At 37.5% G+C, this 24,532-nt stretch overlaps 1 protein-coding gene across 4 annotated transcripts in view; it reads left to right on the forward strand.

Annotated features, from left to right (window-relative positions):
* Positions 1-1,608: 1,608 nt before the first annotated feature.
* Positions 1,609-24,532, forward strand: part of CCDC175 (coiled-coil domain containing 175) — a 58,320-nt gene continuing 35,396 nt past the window's right edge. Inside the window, exons 1-8 of one of the 4 annotated variants that reach the window (XM_079128654.1) lie at positions 1,609-1,796; positions 3,978-4,063; positions 5,879-5,990; positions 10,928-11,063; positions 13,578-13,806; positions 17,709-17,831; positions 20,421-20,530; positions 22,802-22,883. In XM_079128654.1, the coding sequence (XP_078984780.1) occupies positions 1,640-1,796; positions 3,978-4,063; positions 5,879-5,990; positions 10,928-11,063; positions 13,578-13,806; positions 17,709-17,831; positions 20,421-20,530; positions 22,802-22,883 (1,035 nt within the window). In that variant the 5' untranslated portion in view covers positions 1,609-1,639. Of the gene's footprint in view, positions 4,164-5,878; positions 5,991-10,927; positions 11,064-13,577; positions 13,807-17,708; positions 17,832-20,420; positions 20,531-22,801; positions 22,884-24,532 lie in introns of all 4 variants that reach the window. The other 3 variants (XM_079128655.1, XM_079128656.1, XM_079128657.1) reach the window with 3 other exon arrangements.

A 24,532-nucleotide genomic window follows, 5' to 3' on the forward strand; every position in this document is an offset into this window, starting at 1 on the left:
GCACACACATATACGTATTTGTAAGGATTGGCTATTACACTGTTCTCTTGTCACTTGTTTTTCCTATTTTATATGTGTTTGCATACATGTAGACATCCGCCCTTTTTTTCAGTTTCAGCATCATTTTATTTGTTTAATGTCTTTTTAATTTGAGGTTTGAGACTTATATTCATTCAACAAACATTTATTGCATGGCTATAGAAAGAATCACTTTGGGCCAAATCACTTTCTAAATTGTCCAGAAGCACCAATTTAGTATAATTACACAAAGTCCAATATAAAAGAACCTGCTTGGGTCAGTTTTAACATCTTTTCTTTGATGAAGACTGAAATTGAAAATTAATTAAATGTGGATTTTTATGAGAACAAAGCGATTTTCTCTTTGGTTTACAACTTCAGAAGCATCAGGAGCTCCTCTCCCCTGTACACAACTTACCACATTAAGCTTAACAGCTTCTTGGAAATCATAAGTCTTGCTCCCTGAATCCTAGTTTATTGAGGGACTAGATTCTGAAGTGCTTGGAACTGGACTGTCCCATGTTTCCAAAGTTTGATTCCCAGCCCATGGCACTATGGACGTGTGGTGGGATCTTTCTGACCTGAGAACTAGTGGCAGGAAGTAAATCACAGGTAGTGTGCCCTTGAAGGTGATACGGGGACCTTGCCTTCCCTCTCTCTGCTCCCTGGCTGCCCTGAGGTGAGCAGTTGCTCTCCACCACCTGCTCCCGTCATGATCTTCTGCCTCTCCACAGGCCCCAAACAAGGAGTCAACTGACCATGTACGTAAACCCTTGAAACCACCAGCCAAAATAAATCTTTCCTCCTTCTAAGTTATTATTTTGGGCATTTTATCAGAGCTATGGAAAGCTGATTAACACATGAGGATTCTGGAGAATTTGCATAAGGTTGTGCTGAGAAGGGCCCTTTTAATTTATTATAAGTGAACAATAACATGCATTTTTTTCCCTTTTAGAATCTCCTTGAGGAATAATTAAAACAATAAATTGGACAATGCTAAGTTCTGATTTGGTGAGGTCTTAAATATATAAATACCAATAAAGTGATCATTAAAATGAAAATAATGAACATCTTCTTACACAAGTGTCCATCATGTGTGTGTGTGTACATGTAAAGTCTACCCATTATTTTTAAGTTACCATGTTATCACTTTACCATTAAATTATGGCTTTTGTACACCCCATGTGTTGGGTATAGCATTAAGAGCTCAAGTAATTTAATCCTTAAAAAATCCTATGACGGAGAGCTACTGCTACCACCTGCACTTCTCCAGAACTGGGTAAGAACAACATTGGTGGAGAGGCAGTCTCAAGAGACGCTCCATCCGGTAAGTGGTGGACCTCATTTAAATCCACCAGAATCCATGCTCCAAACTACACGGTGGCTTGCCTTCTAAGTTGCTCCACCGCAGGACGTCCCGTCGGTTATTGAAGAAGTGTCTTACTATGGAGTCATCCTTCCAGTTCCGCTTAATTCTTAATTCTTGCGGATCAATTTTGGAGAACAGGGAGGTACCCAGCCCAGGTGTGGGCCACGAGGGGGCGCTCGGGGACCTCAGCGTCCTCGTTGCCTTGACAACCGTCGTCTTCTGGCCTCAGAGGCTCTCGGCAAAAGTGGCAAAATGTCCCTGAGCTCCTGGATCCCAGAGCTGTGTTCAGGCGACAAGATGGTGCAGAAAGTCGCCGTCTCCACCGGCCCCTCCCTGGAGTTATTCACCTTCCCCTCCACGCTGGGCTCCTCGGTCGCTACCGCAGCGCTAGAGCAGCTCCTTGTTGTGGGTGAGAGGTCCCCGGGTGACTGGAGCCAAGTCTCTTCTGGAATGGCGCCTAGGTGGTGCTCTGCTGGGACCCTCTCGGAATCCAGAGCATCCCTGGCCTGGGGAGAGGCGGAGAGGGACTTCAGTGCTCAGCTCTGTTTCTCTGGTGCAGCTGGGGTGACTTGGCCTAGCAGTGGCTGGGGACAGATCCTGACTCCCAGACCGCAGCCCATGACCTCAGTATCCACCTGCTTTTAGATTATGCCTTACCTCAGCTGTCTCTTCCTGCCTTTCTTTTGCAAGTTAACCTCCTTCCACATTTTGCTACGGCAAACCAGAGAATTTAATAGTCAAGTGGGAAAGGAAGTGTTTAAAGAGGTACCTGTTGTATTGGGCAAGAAAATTAGATTTAAAAAATGGTTTGAAGATTTCAACCAAAATGGACCCTAACCAGGTTAACAGACTTCTTCGGTTAAAAAATTGAACCTTTTAATCCAAGAAAGGGCATTTCTTGTTCAGTGTGAAAACCATTTAAGCCAAACAGCAAAGCATCTCATTGGTGCGCCATAATCGTTTTATTGTTTCAAAATAATCATCTTGATTTCTGGTACAATATTACTGTTAGTTTAAAGTAGTTTCCTTTTTCCTTATTAGAGAACCTACTTTAAGTTCACAATTCTTATCAGATAGGCTTGGGCAAGTACCATCATGAGGAATGTTAACTACTAATGAGACAAATTATTCCTATATATTCAAGGTCATTGTCAATGACCTTGGACCCCAATGAGCGTGAACCTCAAATTCTTTTGTGCTTGATTTTGATATTAGCACATTCATTCAACCCTACTGCACAAATAATTTTTCTGCTAATGTCTGGACCCTCAGAAAATTTTTCATAAGGAAAAACTTCAGGGGCCTTCTTGTTCTGAGTGTGCTACAACATATATGACTCTCCCATTTCCAAGTAGGAGCAAGCTTGTGCTCATTCACTACATAAAACAAAAGAAAGGAGATTAGTAATGTCTGTGCCCTTTTAACACACTTGCATGCAAATTCACTAGCAGGTTTTCACTTGGCTTAAGAGCTTAATTCAGTAAGAGAGTTCACATTCCCTGAAACTGAGGACAGACATTGCTATTCACTGTTCCAAGAGATGGGAATGGCTGTGAAGAGCAGGAGCCCTGGAGTCACACTACTTGGGTTTGAACCCACACTACCACTGAACAGGTCTGTGGCTTTGCACATGTAATAGGACCTCGACAGTCTTAGATCCCATTTGTGAAATGAGAATCATCATGGGATCATAAAAATCAGATAATCCATATAAAGCATGAATCACATCAAACACATCTCACACAAAAAGATCCGTTTAGACAGGGTCCAGTGATACAGCCAAGGAAGCAGCTTCCTCTCCTCTCTCTCTTCTCCTCCTTTGATGCTTTCTTTTCCTTCCTTCTTCCCATTCGGTATCTATCTTGTTTTTGCTATCTTTACCAACATTTCACAAAGCCTCTCTTCTCAGGGGCTTTCTACTTACAAAGTGTGAGAGAAAAGGAGGGTGAATAAAAAGGAATAGAAACTGTCTACTTTACACATACTGGTTTTACAATAAAATCTCATCCCATACCTCAAATTTTTCACAGAAGCAAAAATGACATGATGTTTTATTGTTGTTGTTTGTTTTCATGGTACTGGGGATTTAACCCACGGGTACTCTACTGAGCTATCCCACCAGCCATTTTTATTTTGCGACACTGTCTCATTGAGTTGTGATCTCCCTGCCTCAGTCTCCTAGTCCCTGGGATTACAGATGTGGTAGCACACCTGTATATTATTTTAAGTAAATATTTACATGTAGGAAATCATTCTTACTCAAACCTATGTTATAGACATGTTAGCTTTATCCCTCTCATAAATGTCTATTGCTTTTTTATTGTCCTATCAGATACCTTCTTTGTACTGTTAAGATTTGCAAAGATGAATCATTAAGAGGAGTTTTTTCTCAAGGTGCACAAAATATATACCTAAATTAGAATAGTATGTAACAGGAAACAAAAGGTACAAGAGAGAATCATAAAGTACAGTAGAAATTCAGAAATAGAGGTAACATCCTGCATTTCAATTAGAACATAAAAAGTTAAGTAGGATAACAGCAGATTTCAGTATGTAATTAAGAAATCTTAATTTTCTAATTTTTTTCCAGAAAAATCTCTGCAAAGTGACTATTTTAAATGCAATGAAGAAGCTAGGATCTTTCTTAAGGACACCGCTATAGCTGTTAAAAAATTGGTATTGTATTATCTATGAGAGTTATTTTTTTTCAATCATCCACTTAATTATTCATCAAACTTTAACATAGCTCTAACTCTGTTTCAAGGTATTTAAATAGGTGAATAGGAAAAATATTTGCCTTGAGTTAAAAATATATTTTTTTATTTCAATTTGCTAAGCATTCACACTAGTATAGATTGTTGACTGCTTTTTTGTGCACAGAACTGAATTAAGGGGGCTGTGCTAGGGCTGAGAAGAAGTCCATTTAGGAAAAGCAACTGGAGTGACAACAGAGATCAGCTAATGGGTGGACCAACTGACAAATACTTGTGATACCAGATGTAAGCACTACTTAAAACCAACCAACCAACAAGCAAATACCAAGCAAGAAGGTCTTTGGGAAAATCGCCAGCAAGGTGTCAATTAACTTAGTTTTCTATAATGCAATTATTTTCATAATTGGCAAAAGATAGACATAATTGGCAAAAGATAGAAGTAGACTGTGCTGTTAGTGAAAACAAAAACAGAAACTCATTTACTTATACTCACTGGCCAGTATCAAAGATATGTGTTTATGATTTCCTTCTGAGGTGTCACATTGTGTTTGTCATCTCTGGGTGATTTTTAGGATACTTTCTTAGCAGGGTCAACATGATGCAGTCTCTCCATTTAAAAATATTGGATAAGAATCTACCACGTATGAAGTATCTAAAAATGTAGAAAATGAGTTTGAGTCTGCAGACTGCTGATAAAAATCTCATTATATTTTGTATAATTATATATTTATGCATAATAATGTGTACATATTACATAGTCATATTTTATAGTCCTGGTCAAATGAATAGGTCCAGTCGTGTGTTTGCTACACTAGGGGCCTATGGAAACATTTTCTCCTGCTTGCTTTTTTTAGTTATGTTTTTCTCCAGTATCTGGTATGTATTCATTTAATATCAGAACCATGAAATCTCTTAAGTAGCAGAGTTACATTCCTCCACTTTTTAAAGTAATACATACTTGCTATTATAATAGTAATACATGTTTACTCTGGAAATTATAGGGAAAAAAATAGAAAATTAAAGGAAGAAAGTAAAATTCACCATGATCCCTCTACCCATAATAATCAGTTAGCTCTTTCATGACTATCCTTTCAGCAATAGTGTTTTGCCTGCATTGAATCTTACTTTTGTACAGAAAAGTGATCTTGCTATATATACAATTATGCTATCTGATTTTTTTAGTTAGTAAAATGTAATGGCAATTTCTCAGATCATTTTAATTGCTATAGCTATTCAATTTATTTAAAAGGTGAGTTATCTATTTTATTTTTTCACTAACTGAATTTTTAATGGTTTATAATTTTTTAAATTAGTTCCACCTTAAACCAATGAATCAACCAAACTCACCTGGTTATTTTTTTAAATTTATAGATATGAATCAGAGAACCATTATTTTATTTATCCCTAAGCATATTTTTGTAGACAATTTTAATTTTTTTTGGTAAGTAGTTTTCTTTTCTCGATGTTATCCTTCTTGTTGGAATCTTTCCTTTCAGATTGGTTGAATAAGCATACAAGAAAGAGATACACAAAGAGAATAGATTTCTGAGTAGAAGAAAATCAGCAGAAACTAAAAGATAAATTAATAATGACATCTTGAAAACTGATTGTAAAATATGTTCTTGTCCCACTTTCTATTCCAAATAAAAATAATGGCAAAAGATGTCTGATGAAGGTTAAATATTGGCTCCAGAAAACATTTGTAGAGCATTATTCAGGAAACCAATTTTATTATTTTTGTGTCACAACTTTTTAATAATGTAATTTAAATTTTCAGGAAGCAATGAGAAAGTCCACAATTGACCTTCTAGAAATGGAAAGCATGGAACTCAGCAGACTGTACTTCCTGCTGGAGATGCTGCCAGAAAACATGAGCAGGGAGTTAGAAGGTGCTTTTGAGGTTATCCACTAGAGAAATCTAATGTATCTTATAAGAAAACAGAACCAAGTACTTTAAAAAGGACGCGTCTCATGGTTGTTGCATGTATAAATAGAGCAAGAAAGATTACCTGACATAAAGTACAGTGCAGTCCTTAACTACTTTCCCTTACATTTTAAGCATAAATAATGAAACCTTAATTTCCATAATTTAGCTTCTAAATAGACTAAAGATGTGTGGATCAGGCAATTCTGATTTAATGTTTATCCAATTAAATGAGGCAACTTGACTGGCCTAAACCACCATTCTACCTTCTGTCTCTATGACTTCAGCAACTCTAGGTACGTCACCTAAGCGGTATCATACAATATTTGTCCATTTGTGACTGGCTTATTTCATGTAGCATAATGTCTTCAAGGTTCACTCACATTGTAGCACACAGCAGAATTTCCTTCCTTTTTAAGGCTAAGTAATGTTCCATTTTATGTATTCGCCAGACTTTGTTTATCCATTCATCTTCTGATAGACACTTTGCTTCTATTTTTTGGCTGTGGTGAGTAATGCTGTTATGAAAATGGGTGTCCAAATATCTAGTTGGGGGCCCTCCTTTCAAGTCTTTGGGGTTTATGTGCAGAAATGGAATTGCTGAATTGTATGGTAATTCTATATTCAACTTTTTGAAGACCCATCAGTTTTTTCACATGGCTGCACAATTTTACATGATGCCCAGCAGTGCACAGGACTTCCAGTTTCTCCACATTCTTACCTTCACTTGTCATTTTCTGGGTGGCGTTTGTTTTTTAATGATAGCCATCTCCTCGAGCATGAATTGGTATTCCATTGTGGTTTTGATTTTCATTTCCCCAATTGTGTTAGTCAGCTTTTTTTTTTTTTAATCACTGTGATCAGAAAACCTGACAAGAACAACTTAGAGAAAGAAAAAGTTTATTTTAACTCATGGTTTCAGAGGTTCCGTCCACATTCAACAGAGTCCATTGTTCTGGGCCCAAGGTGAGACAGGACATCATGGTGGGAGGTTGTGGTGAAGGAAAGCAGCTCAGAACATAACACCAGGAAGAAGGGAGAAAAATGAGGGGAGTTGGTACCCAAGACAAAATATAAACCCCAAAGTCACGTCCCCAGTGACCTGTTTTCTCCTGTCACACCCTACCTACCTATAGTTACCATCAGGTTAATCCACTCAGTGGGATTATAGCCTCAGAATCTGATCATGCAACCTCTGAACATTCTTGCATTGTCTCAAATGTGAGCTTTTAGGGGATGCCGTACATTCAAAGCATAACACAGTGATTACTGATGTTGAGCATCTTTTCATGTGCTTATTGGCTATTGGTGTGTCTTCTTTGGAGAAATGTCTATCCAGGTCCTTTGCCCATCTTTTAATTGAATTTTGTGGTCGTTGTTGTTGTTGAGTCTTTTATGTATCCTGGATATTAGGCACATGATTTGCAATTTTTTTCTCCCATTCCATGGATTGCCTTTTTACTCTTTTGATAGTAACTTTTGATAAACAACAGTTTAATTTTGGTGTAGTCTAGTTTATTTTTGTTGTTGTTGTTGTTGCTTTTGCTTTGGTATTGTATCCAAGAAATCATTGCCAAAACCAATGTCTTGAAGTTTTACCCTATATTCTCTTCTAAGAGTGTTGTTTTTGCTATTTTGTTTTACAGTACTGGTTATTGATCAAACCCAATACCTCGTGCATACCAGGCAAGTGCTCTACCACTGAGCCACACCCCCAACCTCTGCGAGTTTTAGTTTTAGCTTTTACATTTAGGTCTTTGATCTACTTTTTAAAGTTGATTTCCGTATTCAGTGTAAGTTTAGGGCCTAGCTTCATTTCCCCAGCTGCCAAGAGTGCTGACTAAGGCTCATAACTGACTTTCTCTCTAGGAATCACCCTGGACAAGAGAGAGAGTCTTCACCCTAGGTTACATTTCCTGCCTAGATACCGTCCACATTCAGTGACTGGTCACTGGGAGGGTGTAAACCCAGCTCTCTCACCCCAGAGCAGAGCAGCCCTGAAGTGTCATCCAGTCCCAGACTCTTCACAGTTTAACCTCCCCTCTGCCTGGCCCTGCTTTCTTTTACCTTCCTAGAGGAAGCACTCCTGAAAGCACTATTCAGTACATTTTCTAGACACAAATAATAGAATCAATTTCCCAGGAACCCATTATAAATAAGTGGTCTTAAGAAATAAAAAAAATTTTCAAAAACCAACCTTTTAAAAAATTTAGATATTCCAATTATCACTTATTGCTCTCAGTTCTAAATCTATACTTCACTCATTTGCTCTGCAATATGGGAGCCAGACACTATAGATTTCTCCCTTCTCAATTGGCAGGCACAGTGCTGTGTTTGTATAAAGCACTGGAGGAATACTGGAGGAGGATAGGGTTCTCTTCCTGCTTCCAGTATGGTATGCTTGGCCGACTCGATTCTTGGAGCACATGTAGTCTCAGCGTGCCAAGGTTCTGCAACCTTGGTTCTCCAGAGGCCTGGAGAGCTCAGCAGCAGCCCCCAGTACCTTCTGGGTAGTTTCATGGTAAAGAGCAACCAAGAAGTACCTCTCCATGAAGGGCTTCCCCTGCACTTCCTTAGGAAATTTTGCAGTGAGTTCTGAAGCATGGCACCTCCATGAGCCGAGTTCTAGTAAGTTCCACCAGCTAAGCATCTCATGAACTTCTTTGCCATCCAGTGAGCTATAGCCTTCTCCAGTGAGGTCTACCTCTTAGCACTTAGGAAGTGCTGCTCTCTTTCTATCTCAGCCCTAGGAAAGGTGACTGCTGTTCACACGTGCTATTCCTGAATTCTTTAGAGTTCTCTTGAATTCTTACTATTCATTCCCTTATTATTCTAATCCTCTGTTTTAGTTAATTGCTCTGTATAATGAACTTACTCTGTTCAGTTTATTGTGAGATTTCTAACTCCTAAATAGACCCCGAATGATAGTGTAGGCTATAAAGCAGTATGCTTGGTACTAGTTTTGTTTGACAGGTAAAATGCAAAAGCTATATGTGTAGAGAAATAATAAAAGACTTAGAAGAACATGCACCAAAGGCAAAATTTAGAGTGTTTTTGTATTGTTTTCTTTATTTTCCATATTTGCTTAATTTATAAACACAAAATATAGTTTAGAAGGAAAGAAATCATATAAATTTAAAACCAAGAAAATTTAATTGGTTTTATGTCAAAAAGTCATATTGTTTAAAGCATGTGTTCTTTGGACCGACATCATAAACAGTATCTGGAAGCTTGTTAGAAAATGTAGTCTTTCACAATAGCTAGATTGTGGAACCAACTGAGATGACCTTCAACTGATGAATGGATAAAGAAACTGTGGTATATATATATGCTATGTAAGATTACACAGTCATAAAGAAGAATAAAATTATGGCATTTGCTAGTAAATGGATGGAGTTGGAGAATATCATGCTAAGTGAAATAGGCCAAATCCAAAAAATCACAGACCCAATGTTTTCTCTGATAAGTGGATGATGATACATAACTAGGGGGAACAGAGGATTTGCAGAGAGAAGAATGAATGAACTGTGGATGGTGTAGAGGAAAATGGGATGGGAAGAGGTGGGGGAAGGAAACAGAATGAGACAGACATCATTACCCTATGTACATGTATGATTACATGAATACTATGAATCTACATTGTGCACAACCATAGAAATGAAAAGTTGTACCCCATTTGTGTATGATGAATCAAAATGCAGTCTGTAAAAATAAAAATTTAAATTAAAAAATACAATTTTAAAAGGTTAAACATCTTATTTTCTCTTTATCTCATCATGTTGAAAGTCTGCATTTGTGTTTCATAATGTAAAGTAACAGGACAATAATTTATAAGCAAACGTATAAATGTGTTTGTTCAAAATTTTTTTGTTTTAAATTAAGAATGGTATACAATTAAAAATGTTTGGGAGGGCTGGGGAGATAGCTCAGTTGGTAAAGTGCTTGCCTTACAAGCACAGGGCCCTGGGTTCGATCCCCAGCACCGCAAAAAACAAAAAACAAAACAAAACAAAAAAATGTTTGGGTATGTAAAAAAAAAAAACAAAAGAAAATGCATTATCTGAGCTCACCTCAGACCCATGCTATAGTATCAGAATCTGCATTTAGCAAGATTTCCCAGGTGATGGATATGCATATTTGAGACACAAAGTTTGAGAAACCCTGCTATAATAAGCAACTTAACTAGTAATCTGGGGTGGAAATGGGAAGGGTTAGAGAAAAATTAGCCTAGCTCTCTTAGGAGAGGTACCATAACATTTTGTGTAGAAATGGATATTCTAGCATCTTTCAAAACGATAGTGTTCAAAAATTCACGTGTGACCCTTAATCTGTCAAACACTAATCCTCGGAAGTCTTAAGAATTATATTGATTTCTCATTTGTTTACGAATAACTAGTTATTTAATATATTGTATTCCCCAGCAAACAGAGTCTAAGGTGACGACTTCTGCACTATTACTTCCTAGGGAGTTCAATCCAAAGAGGAGGGTGGAAAAGGTGGAAAGAGTTATGCCCTGACTCCTGTCAATCAATGGTTTAACGTTTGCCCTTATCTGCTGCACTTCTGGTTTATACATGGGTGTGGCTGTCTAAAGAAATTCCATACTAGAGATGACAGGAAGTGCCAGGCAGGAGGTGGGAAGTATAGGACCATAGGAATCCGGTGCTGTCAGACTGCAGCTTTCTGAAGTTTTCAGAAGCCTAGAATGGTGATCACCATAGCAGCAGCACAAATCAGAGAAATAAAAATAGGTAAAATCGAGGGGGACCAAAGTGGTAATAGGTGTCTAATACAATTAAAAGAATTTTTCAAATGAAGATAATTTTGTTCACGGTTTGAAATTTTGGTATCTACAACTATGCTGTTTCGCAACTAATTTAATAATATTTCCACACTTTTAAGAATGTGTCACAGGTGCTCGCAAATTAAATCTTGCTGAGATCCATCGAATACGCATGAAAATTCTAAGGACAGATAATGAAATAGAGTTTCTAAAGAAGAGAATAATTGATCTGACAGAAATTAATAAAGCTCTGGGGTAAGTATCTTTTAATTCAGTATTTGAGCAAGTCCAGGGCTTAAATGAGAAAAGGGTCCCAACGGGTTTGTCCTCTGATCTGAACTGGGGCAAGGCAAGTTAAGAGGTGCAGATCAATCGTAGAAGATGACCCAGTCCTAAGGAGGAAAACAGGAAACCGGAAGACCTGAGCCATTTGCAGAGGCCATTCAGCTTCTTAGCAGCAACTATCAGTTGCTTATAAATCACATACTACCTCAAATGCCATCTCTAAAGGTAAAGGCACAGAATGGCTGTTGCCATTTTCACAGAATTAAGTTTATAACCACAACTCCCTCCAAAGCAAAAACTCTTGTTGGGATTATATTGTAATAACATCAAACCAGATTTATTGTATCTAGTGTAGTTCCTTAAAGACATTTAGTCATAACCTACTGGAGGGCTAAAAATGGGGTTGGTTCCCAAAAGGGTTCTATAATTTATCTGTTAAAACATATATAACTGCCTGAAGCTCTCAGCTTGGGATCTGACACCTGTCACTCTCTTTTCTTTATTCCTGAGCTTTGTTGCCTCAGACCAGCACTTTACCCCATGGGCCTTAATCATTCCATCTGTGAAATGGAAATCACAGCTCTTGACTCCCACCTCATGTGAAGAAGAGATACATTCTAGAAGAAAAAAACAACAAAATTCTCAAAGTAACTCACTGCTGGGAGCAAATTTGCAAGACTAATGCATAAATATCAGAATGTTTTACCAGCATGAGAAATTTTCAAAGAGCTCTCATCATATGGAAAAAAATTCTCCTTGGGGAGCTAAAATAATCAGGAGATTGCTTGGGTGCACAAGATAGCAAAGCATTAGGAATCAGATGGAGACCTCAAGGCCTAGGAACACACTTCCCAAACCAGGCCCTCAGTATACCTGTCCTGGGAGATGCTCCATGAGAAAGAAGGTTCATACTTACATAAGTTTGAATATTCTAACCCTATTAGGATTCACAATGCAGTTTTATCCATGGTGCAAGCTAGCCAAAGATAAAACTATAAGTACTAGACCATCTAAGTCAGAGAAATACTGCCAGGCTGGATATTCTTATCAATGGGTCAGCAACATCATACCCCTATATTTCTATGAGTCTCAAACTTGAGAGAGCGTCAAATCACCCAGAGGGCTTGTTAAAACACAGATTACTGGTATTTATAGGTTGGGGTGGCAGGGTGGAGGCAAGAATCTGCATTCCTAATAAGTTCCTGGGTTATGCTGATTCTGCTGATCCTAACCACACTTGGAGAGCTATTGCTGTAGACAGATCTTTATGGAAAGGCCAATTACAGAGGAGGTTGCTACAATCACTTGGCTCATCTGCTCATCAAGGTTCCCAAAAGCTCTGACAGGTGATGAGCATATCTCCTTTCTCAGATGGTCCTGCAAAGCTGGAAACAACGCAGTTCTTTGAATGTGGTTTTTTTTTAGGTCCCATGTTCTGTTTGTGAGTGCTCTCTTCTTAACCCATCACAACGCGCCTAGATAAGTTTTTATATTTAACTTGCTTTTCTTCCCTGAGACTTCTCAAGTCTGATCCATTTCTAAGAGGCTTCCTGTACTAGACCCACAAAGCATCTACTATCTGGCCTCCACATGGAGCCTCTTGCCTAGACTTCTTTTTATTGCATTTCTATTGTAGAGTTTGACTTCTAAAAAAAAAAAAAAAAAAAAATTCCCAAGAACCTGTTATTTTCCTGAGCCTTCAAAAACAAATCCCCCTTGAGTTAAAGTCTCTAACCTCAGGCACTGGAAAAAATAAAAGGTCTTTATGTTGCAGGAGTTTTTAAAAAGTAAATTAGAGAAATGAACTAATGATCTCTTCTTCAAATCTTTTACTGTCTAATGCTTCTCCTGATATTAAGTTATCCTACTAATGGAGGAGGCCAGCATGTGAGGTTGAAGACTCCTTTGGTGCTCAGAGCTGACTGAGATGGGAAGAGGGTTGGACTTCCATCTCAAGCATCTTTGAAACAATAAAGAAGAACGCTGCTTCCTCTTCCCCTAGTTTCTGTTCAGAGGAAGGCTAGTTTTCTCTTGGGCCTACCTCAGATGATCCTGGAGATGTGATGGGATGGTTATCTTTTGGGGGCTTAATGACATATGTCAGGATGATTAAGACTGAGATATGGTGATGATGCATATAAAACATTCATCTGGCCAGATCCCATGCACCTGTTCAAAACTACTTTTGAATCACTCAGTACTTTAATCCAAAAATCCTATAATTACTACATGTCACATGGGGCTCGATGGGGTGAAGTGGACCCACATGACATCTTTGCAGCAGGTAAACAGTTGCTAGGTTGACATTTGTTCTGTGTTTCCTTCTGTTCTTGTGTCAACTAGATTAAGATAATTACATACACAGCTAGAAAATGAGCATCCATTACATTTTCCCTCTTTACAAGGGTTCGTTTCATCAAAGACTCTAAATTCCTTTTCTAAGTGTCCTCCTTTTCATGCTGGGAGAGATTCTTTCCCCCCTAGTGAAAAGCAAGAAGAGCTGTCAAAGCAGCATGCAGCGATTGTCCTGTTGCTCAACCAAATGATGGAACAAAAAGCCACAACCACTGTTGACATAAATGAGACCTATACCAAAATCAACATGGAGAGAGAAGAAATAGAATTGCACAAAATATATCTGCAAGAGACAGAGGAGTTGATGTCAAAACAGAAAGAAGACTATTTGACAAGAAAACAGCAATTGACTGCACAAGTAAGTGTCATGGATTTTTTTTTTTTTTTTTTTTATACAGAATGATTTAGAATCTAGAGCAGAAATGGGAAATAATCTATTTGTCTTCAAGACTGGCAAGTGCTCTTCGTAGTGTCTTCTGTGAACTCTGGGACAGGAGTAGAGTGGAAATCTCAAATGCTTTTGGAGCCTCTTGGAGAAGACATTTGATTATATCCCAGCATCTCTGTTCATAGGAAAGAATATAAGTGGCAGGATTTGTAACATAGTGTTGGCCCTTACCTGTATGCAGCCATAAAGGGAAGAGGAACTTGCCACCATCTTATCTGGTTGCCTTTGGCAGTCCTGGGCATGGACAGGGCCAGGAATTCAGACAGGGCAGCTGTTCGTGCCTACCACTTCTGATGAATGAACCTGAGAGAAAAGTGACCGTGCAGAGGAGGTAGCCAGAGCCAAGGACCTAAAGATCAAACTGTGATCTGAGACTAGCATGTGAGGGTAGAACAGCCCCCCTGAAGGGGCTGCATATCTGCTATGCTGTGTTAATTAAAATTCACCTTTAAATGGCTTTTGATCATTTCTTCCTTGCAGTGCTTCTGGTTGCTCCAGAAGAGGTAGGACTGTCCAAATATTAGGTGCTCCCAGCAGCAATCTTCACCCTTCCTCTGCCATGGGGGAACTGGGTGCATGATGAGCATTTCTGTGCTGCTTCTGATGCTGCTCTTTCCAAGATGGCAAATGGCATAACCTCAGTTTATTAAGTGCAGGAAATGAGACTTGGGCTTGCATCACTGCTATCTTAAACAAGAAGAGAGAAGGAGAGGGAAGGAAGATGAAAAGAGGGGAAGAGAAGGAAGGAAGGAAAGAAACTTGACTTATTAAATTACTTTTCTTGAGTCTTAATTAAAATTTAAAGAAATAAAATCCGGTAGGGACCATTTGAATCTTACAGAAACTGATTCCATGAGAAGACTTGAGCTATTTGGAAATTCCAATCAGGTCTCAGCTTCTTGATCCTTAAAAATGTTGACCCCTTCAGAAATAATTTTACCCTAAAGCCATGTATTCCTGGGAATAGAGAACCCAGCCCCATTGTTTCTTGTAACTGACATTTTTGTAAAATAGCTATCAAGGAGCCTATCTTGGTCTGTTTGTGCTGCTAAAACAAAATACCTGAAACTGGATAATTAACAAATAATAGAAATGTATTTCTCACGGTTTTCTAGTAGCTGGAAGTCCAAGATCAAAGTACCAGTGAGTTCAGTGTCTGCTGAGGGACCAGGCTCTGTTTCCAACATGACACTAGAAGGCTGCGTCCTCCAGAGGGGATGAATGTTGTGTCCTCACATGGTGGAAGGCAAAACAAGGCTTAGCTAATTCCTTCCAGCCCTTTTATAAGGCCACGAGTCTCAACCAGGAGCCCTCTACTGTCATGATTTGGTCAACTCTTGCCCCACCTCTTAGTTCTACCACAATGGAAATTAAGTTTCAACATATGAATTTTGGGGACCATATTCAGACCATAGCAGAGTCTCTTAGGCAGTGTATAGCCTCCAGACAGAATTTGTAAAAGTCAAACTCTGGATCCTTTCTGGGGTTGAAACCAGCAATAAGCCTGGGCTATATTGCTTGAATCAACTGAAATCTGTGTCTAAAAACTTTAACTGAATTTATTGCTATAAAAATGAAACAAATTTCAGGACAACCAGGATCAAAAGGGGTTATACTGTTTTCATTCCCTTCCCCTGACAACCCTGAGAGGCATTTGCACTACTTCCACTGTTTCAACTCCTGAGCGCGGTTCTGTTCCCTCTGAGTACCCCAGACACCCAGCACTGGTTCCAATCACCAAGTTACAGGGGCAGAGTGGTGTGTCCAAGAGGTCCTAAGGGGATAAGGACTCCCATGGTGGGGGAACGTGTTCCCTTTTTTTACTTCTCCTGGGATCACAACAGTGGGTTGGGGGTGGGGAGAGGTATTGAATCTGAGCTTTGCTCACCAGAAGGAGGAATTTTGTCTGTTACATTCTCTACAGCATCTGAGCATCAAGAATAGGGCCTGCACACCTCACACATGGAAGACACACTCCCCTGCTTTCTTGTATAAAATGGATTGGGGATGGCTCCCCCTTTCTATTTTTTTTTTTTTTTTTCTTTTGTGTGTGTGTGTATGGTGCTGGGGATTGAACCCAGGGCCTTGTGCTTGTGAGGCAGGCACTCTACCAACTGAGCCACACCTCCAGCCTCCCCTTTCTATTCTTTAATATAAACATTAAAACCTAAGAAAGGAAGCCCAGGGAGCTTCATATAGGAAGCCTGCAGATATCATGTGTTCCTCTTCAGTGTTGCTATATGAATAGTCAATCTCGATGGTCTATATACTTTTTCTAAAAAGAACCAGATAGTAAATACTTAAAACCATACAGTCTCTGTCACAGCTACTCAACTCAGCCATTTTGTCACAAAAGTAGACATAAATAATACCTAAATAAATGAAAGTGATGTTGCATGCCCACAAGTAGCCTGCCCTAGGTCTTTCTTTCTAGGAAAGGGCGCCAGTTAAGATGCATTCAGATGCAAACCGCAAGGCCCTGGCTGAAGCTGGCTCCAACAGTGAGTCCATTTATTATGTCCTACGATAGGAATTCTCAAGGTGAGGCAGCTCCTCTCAGCCCAAGGCTGGCTTTGCTCAGCTTTTATGCTGGACTTTATGCTTCCTTATTCAAGTGAAAAGAGGAAAACCTTTGCCCAAGCATAAGCCTTTCTCTACTGTGTTTGATAGGTCAGGCTCGGATAGTGTCCAACCCTGGAACCACAGCAAATCCTGAGGGAATGGCATGTGCCAATGGGCTGGACCAATTGATGTAGGTGGACATTAGGAACAAACCACCAGTGTTCACTACAGACACATGACAGGCCATGATCACACCTGTTAATCACCTTGCTTACTGTGAGGAAGGAAAAACTATTACAGATGTCAGGATATCTCCAAACCCATAAGATATGTTCCAACATAAAATGCTGTTTGCCCATGTCTTCTGTAATTGTAATATTGGGGGGGGGGGCAGAATTAAACCTAGGTTATGAATGAAGATTTCTCATTTTTAATAAAACGTATTAATCACCAGGTTTCATTCATATGTATCTGTACCCCTGTGTAGGAAGAATTGATAATGGTCACATTCCTTCAGGGTAGGCACTTGGGGTGAAGTAGCTGATGACTCTAATGGCGAGTCACCCAGACACATGTCTTCATAGCTCTTTAATACAGAATTGAACATGCTTTCTTAGACCTTCTCACTTAACTTTTACTTCCTTCTTCATCATTAATTTTGTGGATAAACATGTTTGATTTTGATAAGAGGGTGAGTCACTTCATTAGGGTCTGACAAGTGATCAGATTATCTTTGATCTTGGTGAAACAGCAAGAAGTTGTCTGGGATTATAAGATGTTCTGTCTTCAATGGTTTTGTTTGATCTGTTTTTAGTCAGTTTTATTTCCCATTAAGTAATGTAACTTTAAGTTCCCAGGCAATTCTTCATTCCTTCCTTTCCTCATCCCTCCAAGTCTGCTGAGCACACTAAAAATCAGGTAACCATTGCTTTGGTATTTTATTAGTAGATCAGTACAGTGGCAAATTGCTTTTATAACTTGTTATCAATGATCATTGCTATTATTGCTTTACTTTATTGATTTACTGTTTCAATATTTTATATTTACAGTTTGACTCATATTGTTCACTATTCCCTGTGATACTATAAAATAAGCAAACCCTAGTTTTGTTTTATATTATTTTACTTTGTTGGCATACTTATATTGAATATGGCCTAATTAGATTATGAACTAAGTTGATAAATTAAAAAGATTTTCTAAACTTTGTTGTGCTAATTAGGCTTTTAAATTAGTTTGTTCTGTCACTGTAGATAAACGAATTTAAAAAGATCTGTGATCTTAAGAAAATAGAGACTTATAAAAAGAAGAAAGAATTGGATAAAATACTAAAGGAAGTGACAAAAATTAAAGATGCAGTTATTACCACCTCAACGGTAAGAAAGAATAAATGTTTTCTCAAGTCTGAAAAAAATGAGTTGATTTTAATTCATCTTCATGTCTTCTGGGAGAATGCTTTTGGCATGCTAACATTTTCTGATACTTTCTTTAAAGTTTATGATGTGATTGTGTTTTCTTCTTCAGGAATGTGGTGGAAGAAAGAAATTAGGTATATCTGAGGTACAAATTGCATTGAATGGGCCAAAGTAAAGTGAAAATATTGATCAAAAAATTCATATAGAACCAACCAAATATATTAAGATATATATCTATAGCTATCTCTCTACACATAACATTCACAGATCTCTCTCTCTCTCTCTATATATATATATATATATCCTCTTTCTCTCTTTATATATATATGTATATGTATATATAAAACATTTCCATGAGATTGCTTTGTTTTACAGAACAATGAATAACCTTGGGCTGATTCCTTTATTCTGATTGTTGGATAAAAGAACAGAGTTTAAGCTGTTTGTTAATATTAGGCATAGTAACACTAATTTGGAAAAGAGACCATTTGTCTATTTGAATTAGAAAATACTTCACGGTTTTGCATTTCTATTTAAAAATTTATAATATTTATTGAGAATCAGCACTGTGATTTGTACTTTGTTAAAATCATTCTTAAAGATGAGAAAATAGAAGCTTAATGAGGTGACTGTAATTGAAGTGGTTAATAGTAATATAACTTTATTCAATTAAATCAGAAGTACCTTTTACTATTTCATCATGATTAGTTTGAATTAATGAATCGTTATATATTGAAAATCACATGCATAACCATACTGATGGAATAGTAATAGGGAAACATCACATTTTCTATCCAGATGCACTGTTATTTCCATTATACTTCATAAGGGGTGGTTCTTCTCATTTTAATGGCAATGTATCTATGAGATATTCAATTACAGAACATTAATAAAATCATTTATTCCCAATGTGAAATGATCATTTAAAAAGATCATTACTTGTTTTTAGATTTAACGTAGTGAGGAGCATATGTCTGACTAGGCTTAAGGGAGAACAGAGAGGTTACACAAAATGTAGTTCATCTGCATGCCCAAGCTCACATTTCCACTTTTGGCTCATAAATCATGAATCAAGCATCTCACCAACCTAGTTTGGAACAATTAAGTGTATGTTCCTTAACTATTTTTAAAGATTTTTAAGACCAAGTTAGACTGACTTGCAAGTGACAGCTATACATGGCTCCCCAGGTCCTTTTCCACCTCCCGCAATCAGCCTACCATTCTCAATTCACATTAGCACAGAAGAGTATTTGAAGCACAAACCTGAGTGTCACACAGACCTGGGTTCAAATCTTGGATCTACCAACCTGAGGTTTCCTCCCCTATGAAATGGAGGGTAATAATATTGTCTACTGCAAAGATTTTTTTGTGGAGATTAAACAAGGTAATGCCTATCAAGCTTTTAATCCAGTGCTTTGTATTTGGTAAAATTTACAGCTGTTGTTGGTTGAGATCAGAAGATAGCAGTTTAGCTATGGAGTAAGACCACAGGGAACTTCATATTAACCTTCATATGGTACCTTCAGTCTTCAAGTCTTTGCAGCCAGGTCAAACTGATGTGATGTTGGCAGAAAAGAACATTTGGGTGCAATTTTCTAGGCCACCTACGTGTTCAGGGCAGGAATGACTAAGGGGTAGAGATAATAGCAGGACTTCAGCATACAGTCCTCATCGCAATGATTGATCCACAATCTTCCAACATTCTGCAAATTTTGGAACATTCTAGAATACTGGACCCCTTTTAACTTGGGAACCAGCTAAGGCCAAGATGTTTAGTTACCTGGATGCTCTAGAGAAAAAAAATCGTTCTGAGTATCTTTCATCTACCTACCTCACAAGGCATGCTCCCCATAGGTGTTTCTTTGAATCCTCTTTGATGTCCAGGACTAGAAGGCCTAAATATTCCATTCAGGTAACTCTATGTTGGAGAGAGAGCAATTGTGCAGCCTTTCCTTAGCTCTACTCTCCCTCACATGTGGAATATAAAACCAAGACTCAGTAAGTTTGACTTCCCTCCTCTTCATACCAAAACTACATTGCAAAAATAATGATTTCACCATGAATTTTCTCCATTGATTTTTTTCCCTTCTTTTAATTCATGCTAACATTTTTTCATAGTATCCATTTCCTGAACATTGATAAAATATTTTTTTAAATTATTTTGGCATAAACATAGCTATCAATTGAAACCAAAAAACAAAATTTGTTATGACTTTTAAAAACAATACTTTTTCTAGTATCCTGGGATAGTACTTTGAAGATGATTATACTATTGATTTATTTGACTTTTTAAAAATGATAAGCAAAATAAATTCTTGTCTTGAAAGAATTGTCATTCCCCCATTACATTTTGGGTTTTTTGATGATTTCAGAATTATTTTTGAACCAGTTTATTTTATGAAGAAACAATTCTAATGATTGCTTCTTTTTTTACTCAAGAATGGTATCAGTTGAATGAGTGATTCATGGATATTTAGTGTAATCCAACTGCTGTTATGTTATAAAACTTGGTGATGACTGAATGCCATATTTTTGTTGAATTTTCAATAGGCTCTTAGTGATCACAATTTAGAGATAGCACAACTACATGGCTCAATAAATCATTGGGAAAAAGAGTTGGAAAACGTAAAGAAATTATGTAAGATTCTGGAGGATAAAATGTAAGTGTGATATCTCGCTTTTACTGAAGTATTTATAATATTGTTAGTCAGCTTTCCATTACTATAACAAAGTGCCTGAGGTACAGCTTATAAAGAGAAAAGATTTATTTTGGTCCACAGCTTTAGAGGTTCTCATCTATGATTATTCAGCCCTATTGCTTTGTGCCCATGGCAAGGGTGCTAGAACAGCATGGCAGGAACACATTAAAGAGCAAAACTTCTTACCTGGTAGTCAGGAAGAAAGAAGGAGAAGAGGAAGAAACTGGAGTCTTACAATCCCCTTAAAATATGTCCCCAGTGACCTAAATGCCACCCACCATGTCCAAGCTTTTAAAGCATTCACTACATCCCAATAGCACCATTTTGGAGACCAAGATTTTAATAGATGGGTCTCAGAGGGATATTCAAAATCCAAACTATAGCAGTTAATATGCTATTTTCATACTTTAAAAAATGTCTTTAATATTAGATGGAAATTATATTCTCTTAGTTTACTCAAATCTGTGTGATAGCTTTAAAGAATCACCTCTTCATTTTGACATTAGCCATTCTCTCCAATGATGAAGAAAAGAAAACCAAGAATGATACAGTCAGCTTGGGAAAAGGAAGGGACTTTTTGGAATGTGTTATCCTCACTTCAGTTGCTGACTCCTTACAAACAAAAATTCCTCTGGGGATGTGGGGAAAAAGGTACACTCATACATTGCTGGTGGGGCTGCAAATTAATGCAGCCACTCTGGAAAGCAGTGTGGAGATTCCTTACAAAACTTGGAATGGAACCACCATTTGACCCAGCTATCCCACTCCTTGGCCTATACCCAAAGGACTTAAAATCAGTATACTACAGAGATACAGCCACATCAATGTTCATAGCTGCTCAATTCACAATAGTCAGATTGTGGAACCAACCTAGATGCCCTTCAATTGATGAATAGATAAAGAAACTGTGGTGTGTATATATATATATATATATATATATATATATATATATATACAATGGAATATTACTCTGCCATAAAGAATGATAATATTATGGCATTTGCAGGCAAATGGATGAAATTTGAGAATATCATGCTAAGTGAGATAAGTCAATCTCAAAAAATCAAAGGACAAATGATCTCGCTGATAAGTGGATGATGACACACAATGGGGGATGGGAGGGGTTAGCATTAGGGTTAGGGTTAGGTTTAGGGTTAGGGTTAAGGAGGGTGGCAAGAATGGAAGAAGGAAGGACTGTATAGAGGGAAAAGAAGGGTGGGAGGGGTGGGGGGAAGGGAAAAAATAACAGAATGAATCAAACAACATTAACCTATGTAAATTTATGATTACACAAATGGTATGCCTTTACGCCATGTACAAACAGAGAAACAACATGTATCCCATTTGTTTACAATAAAAAAAATAGCAAATAAAGAAATTCTTAGGAATAAATTTAACCAAAGTGAAAACAAAAATAAATAAATAAAATTGTTGTAAATTACACATTAAAAAAAAAAAAAAAAAATTCCTCTGGGGAAAGTCACTAGTAGGACATGCCGTAAGGCTATAACCCTTCTGTGGGTTGTGATAGGTTTTCTTAGTGGAGAGGGTCTTGCAGAAGCTACTGTGAAAATACAGGGGTAGAGTGCATGTGTGAAGCCCTGGATTCTATCCCCAGTACCACAATATGATAAAAGAAGTAAAATAAAATCTGAATTCCTACTTGGCCCTCAAAACCCTGCATGATCTAGTGTATCACTTCTAGCCTTATCATCATTACCCCTTCCTTGAATACACTAAGCTCTTTTTTTTTTTTTTTGGCCTCTGGGTCTTATCCCTTCCTGCTCCTTCTGCCTGAAAGGCTCCTTCAGACCTTTACATGATTGGTTCCTTCTCATCTCTCAAAGAGGTCTTCCCTGACTTTCTGTCCAAAGTAGCATTCTAGCTCTCAGGATCTCACTACACTGTTAGCATTTTCTGAAAGCTATTAATTATTTCTTGGTAACTTGCTTCTATTCTAACTACTCCACCAGAATTTAATTTATGGGAGAGGAGGGACTTTGGATACAGGGTGTCCCTAAGTACCTCAAACGAATCTGGCAGAATGTGGGTGTTCAAGAGTTGTTTCTTAAGCGAAATAATAAATAACTAAAGTATTGATTCATTAATAGAAAAGCAAAAAAAAATTAATATATATGGCAACTGACAAGAAGTTTTCACGCTGTTAAGTACATGTATCTTTGCTGCAAAATATGTTCTGTTATGAATCTGTTTGGCTTTCTCTGTTCATAGACGGTTCTTTACAAATCACCAGAACAAACTGGATGAAGCATCTATTATTGAAAAAAATGAATATCTGAATAAGATAAAAGAGGTAGGAAGACAAAAGTGATGCCTTTTAAATTATAAATAGATTTTATATTTATTTGATTTTTAAATATGTGCTAAAATGTAGAATTTTTCAAAAGTAAAATTTTTATTGACTAATAATGATTATGATCATTCACAGTAACTGATTTAAAGATTTTTATCTGCTCCCAAAATATCTTTTATACATGAAAAAGCAAAGCTTGTCCATGTGAAGATGAATTGTTTTTTGGTTACTTTTTGTTTGGTTATGGTAGTTTTACATTAGGAATATCTAATTAGTAGATATTTTCATATAAATTATTTAGAGAAATCATGATCTTCTTGATGTTGTGTGGTGTCTGTGAAGTGTAGCAACCTATTTTCACTTAATAATATTAGTATTACTTAGAAGTATCTGAGTCAGATTTAGCCCTGAGAAGGATTCTCTAGACATTTTTGTTTGTTTTGTTTTGTTTTGCTTCTTTCATTTTATTTTTCTTTCTCTTTAAAAACTTTCCCTTTTATTGTATTTTTGTTTTTTTTAAATTTTCTGGACATTTTTTCAAATTAGGTTAAAAGAAATATTATAAGTAAATAACCATGTAACCAAGACAGCCATAAGATATTTAGTGAAGCATTCATTAGGATAGTGAAATAAGGGGAGGAAAGATTTAATTAAAATCCAAAAAAAAAAGCTTAGTTAAATAAGTATGAGTGTTGCTAATATGTTATCAAGTCATGAATACTACATTGTAAAACAGTATTATATGACTCCATTTATTTTTGTATATGCACAAATATACATTCACACCAGAGACAACTGAAATTCTTTTTGCTCCTTGCAGTAAATGAATTATGTCCTTGAAATCTCCTCCCCACATCAAATGCATATACTTAATGACCATTGTCCAGGCTTTACAGTGTCAGTACCCTCTGTCTGCATCCTCTATCTGTTTTGCATCAAAGCAGCTAGGATGTAAAATTCATCCCTTCCACTGCACTCTAAAACAAATTGAATAGCACAAAGATTTCCTGTCTATTGCAAACTTTGTTGGAAATGTTAGTAGTCATGGGGAAGAATTCCACTGCAAAGCACAAAACCTTGTTCACTGCCTTTTCTTTGACTTCCAGTTCTTCATTCACCCTCTTTCTTGTTCTAGGATGCATGACCACCCCACATTCAAATTTTTCTCCCTCTGTTAAAATGCATTTCTGTCCATCTAAGGCCTGTACCCATGCCCCGGATCAGAAGGAACATCACGGAAACAATGGAAAGTTAAATTCTTTCCGTTTTTGGTTTTGGGAAACAATCAACATTAGAGGTCTCCTCTGGGATAGCCCTTCTCTGATTTTTTCAGTTGCAAGGATTTCAGAAACCAGACAACGTTGATTGGTTGGTTGGTTGATTTGTTTTGGAGTTGTCTTTCATTTTATTACCAAAAGATTTTTTCTATTTATTTCCTATTATAGGAGCTTCTATAACCTTCAGACAAAAGCTCCTTGTTTTTCAGCCTTCATGGTTGTCTGAACTATCTAGGGCCCCTCAACTGGCATGGCTAACCTGGTTAAAGGGGCATAGGGAGGGTTTTCCTTTTAATCCATATCCCTCAAGAAAATTCCATGGTTACAAGTGAGTGGTCACTTCAAAGAGAGCAGGTCTCTGACCCACTTAGT

This window comes from Sciurus vulgaris (genome assembly GCF_902686455.1).
Source record: "Sciurus vulgaris genome assembly, chromosome: 2".
NCBI lineage: Eukaryota > Metazoa > Chordata > Mammalia > Rodentia > Sciuridae > Sciurus > Sciurus vulgaris.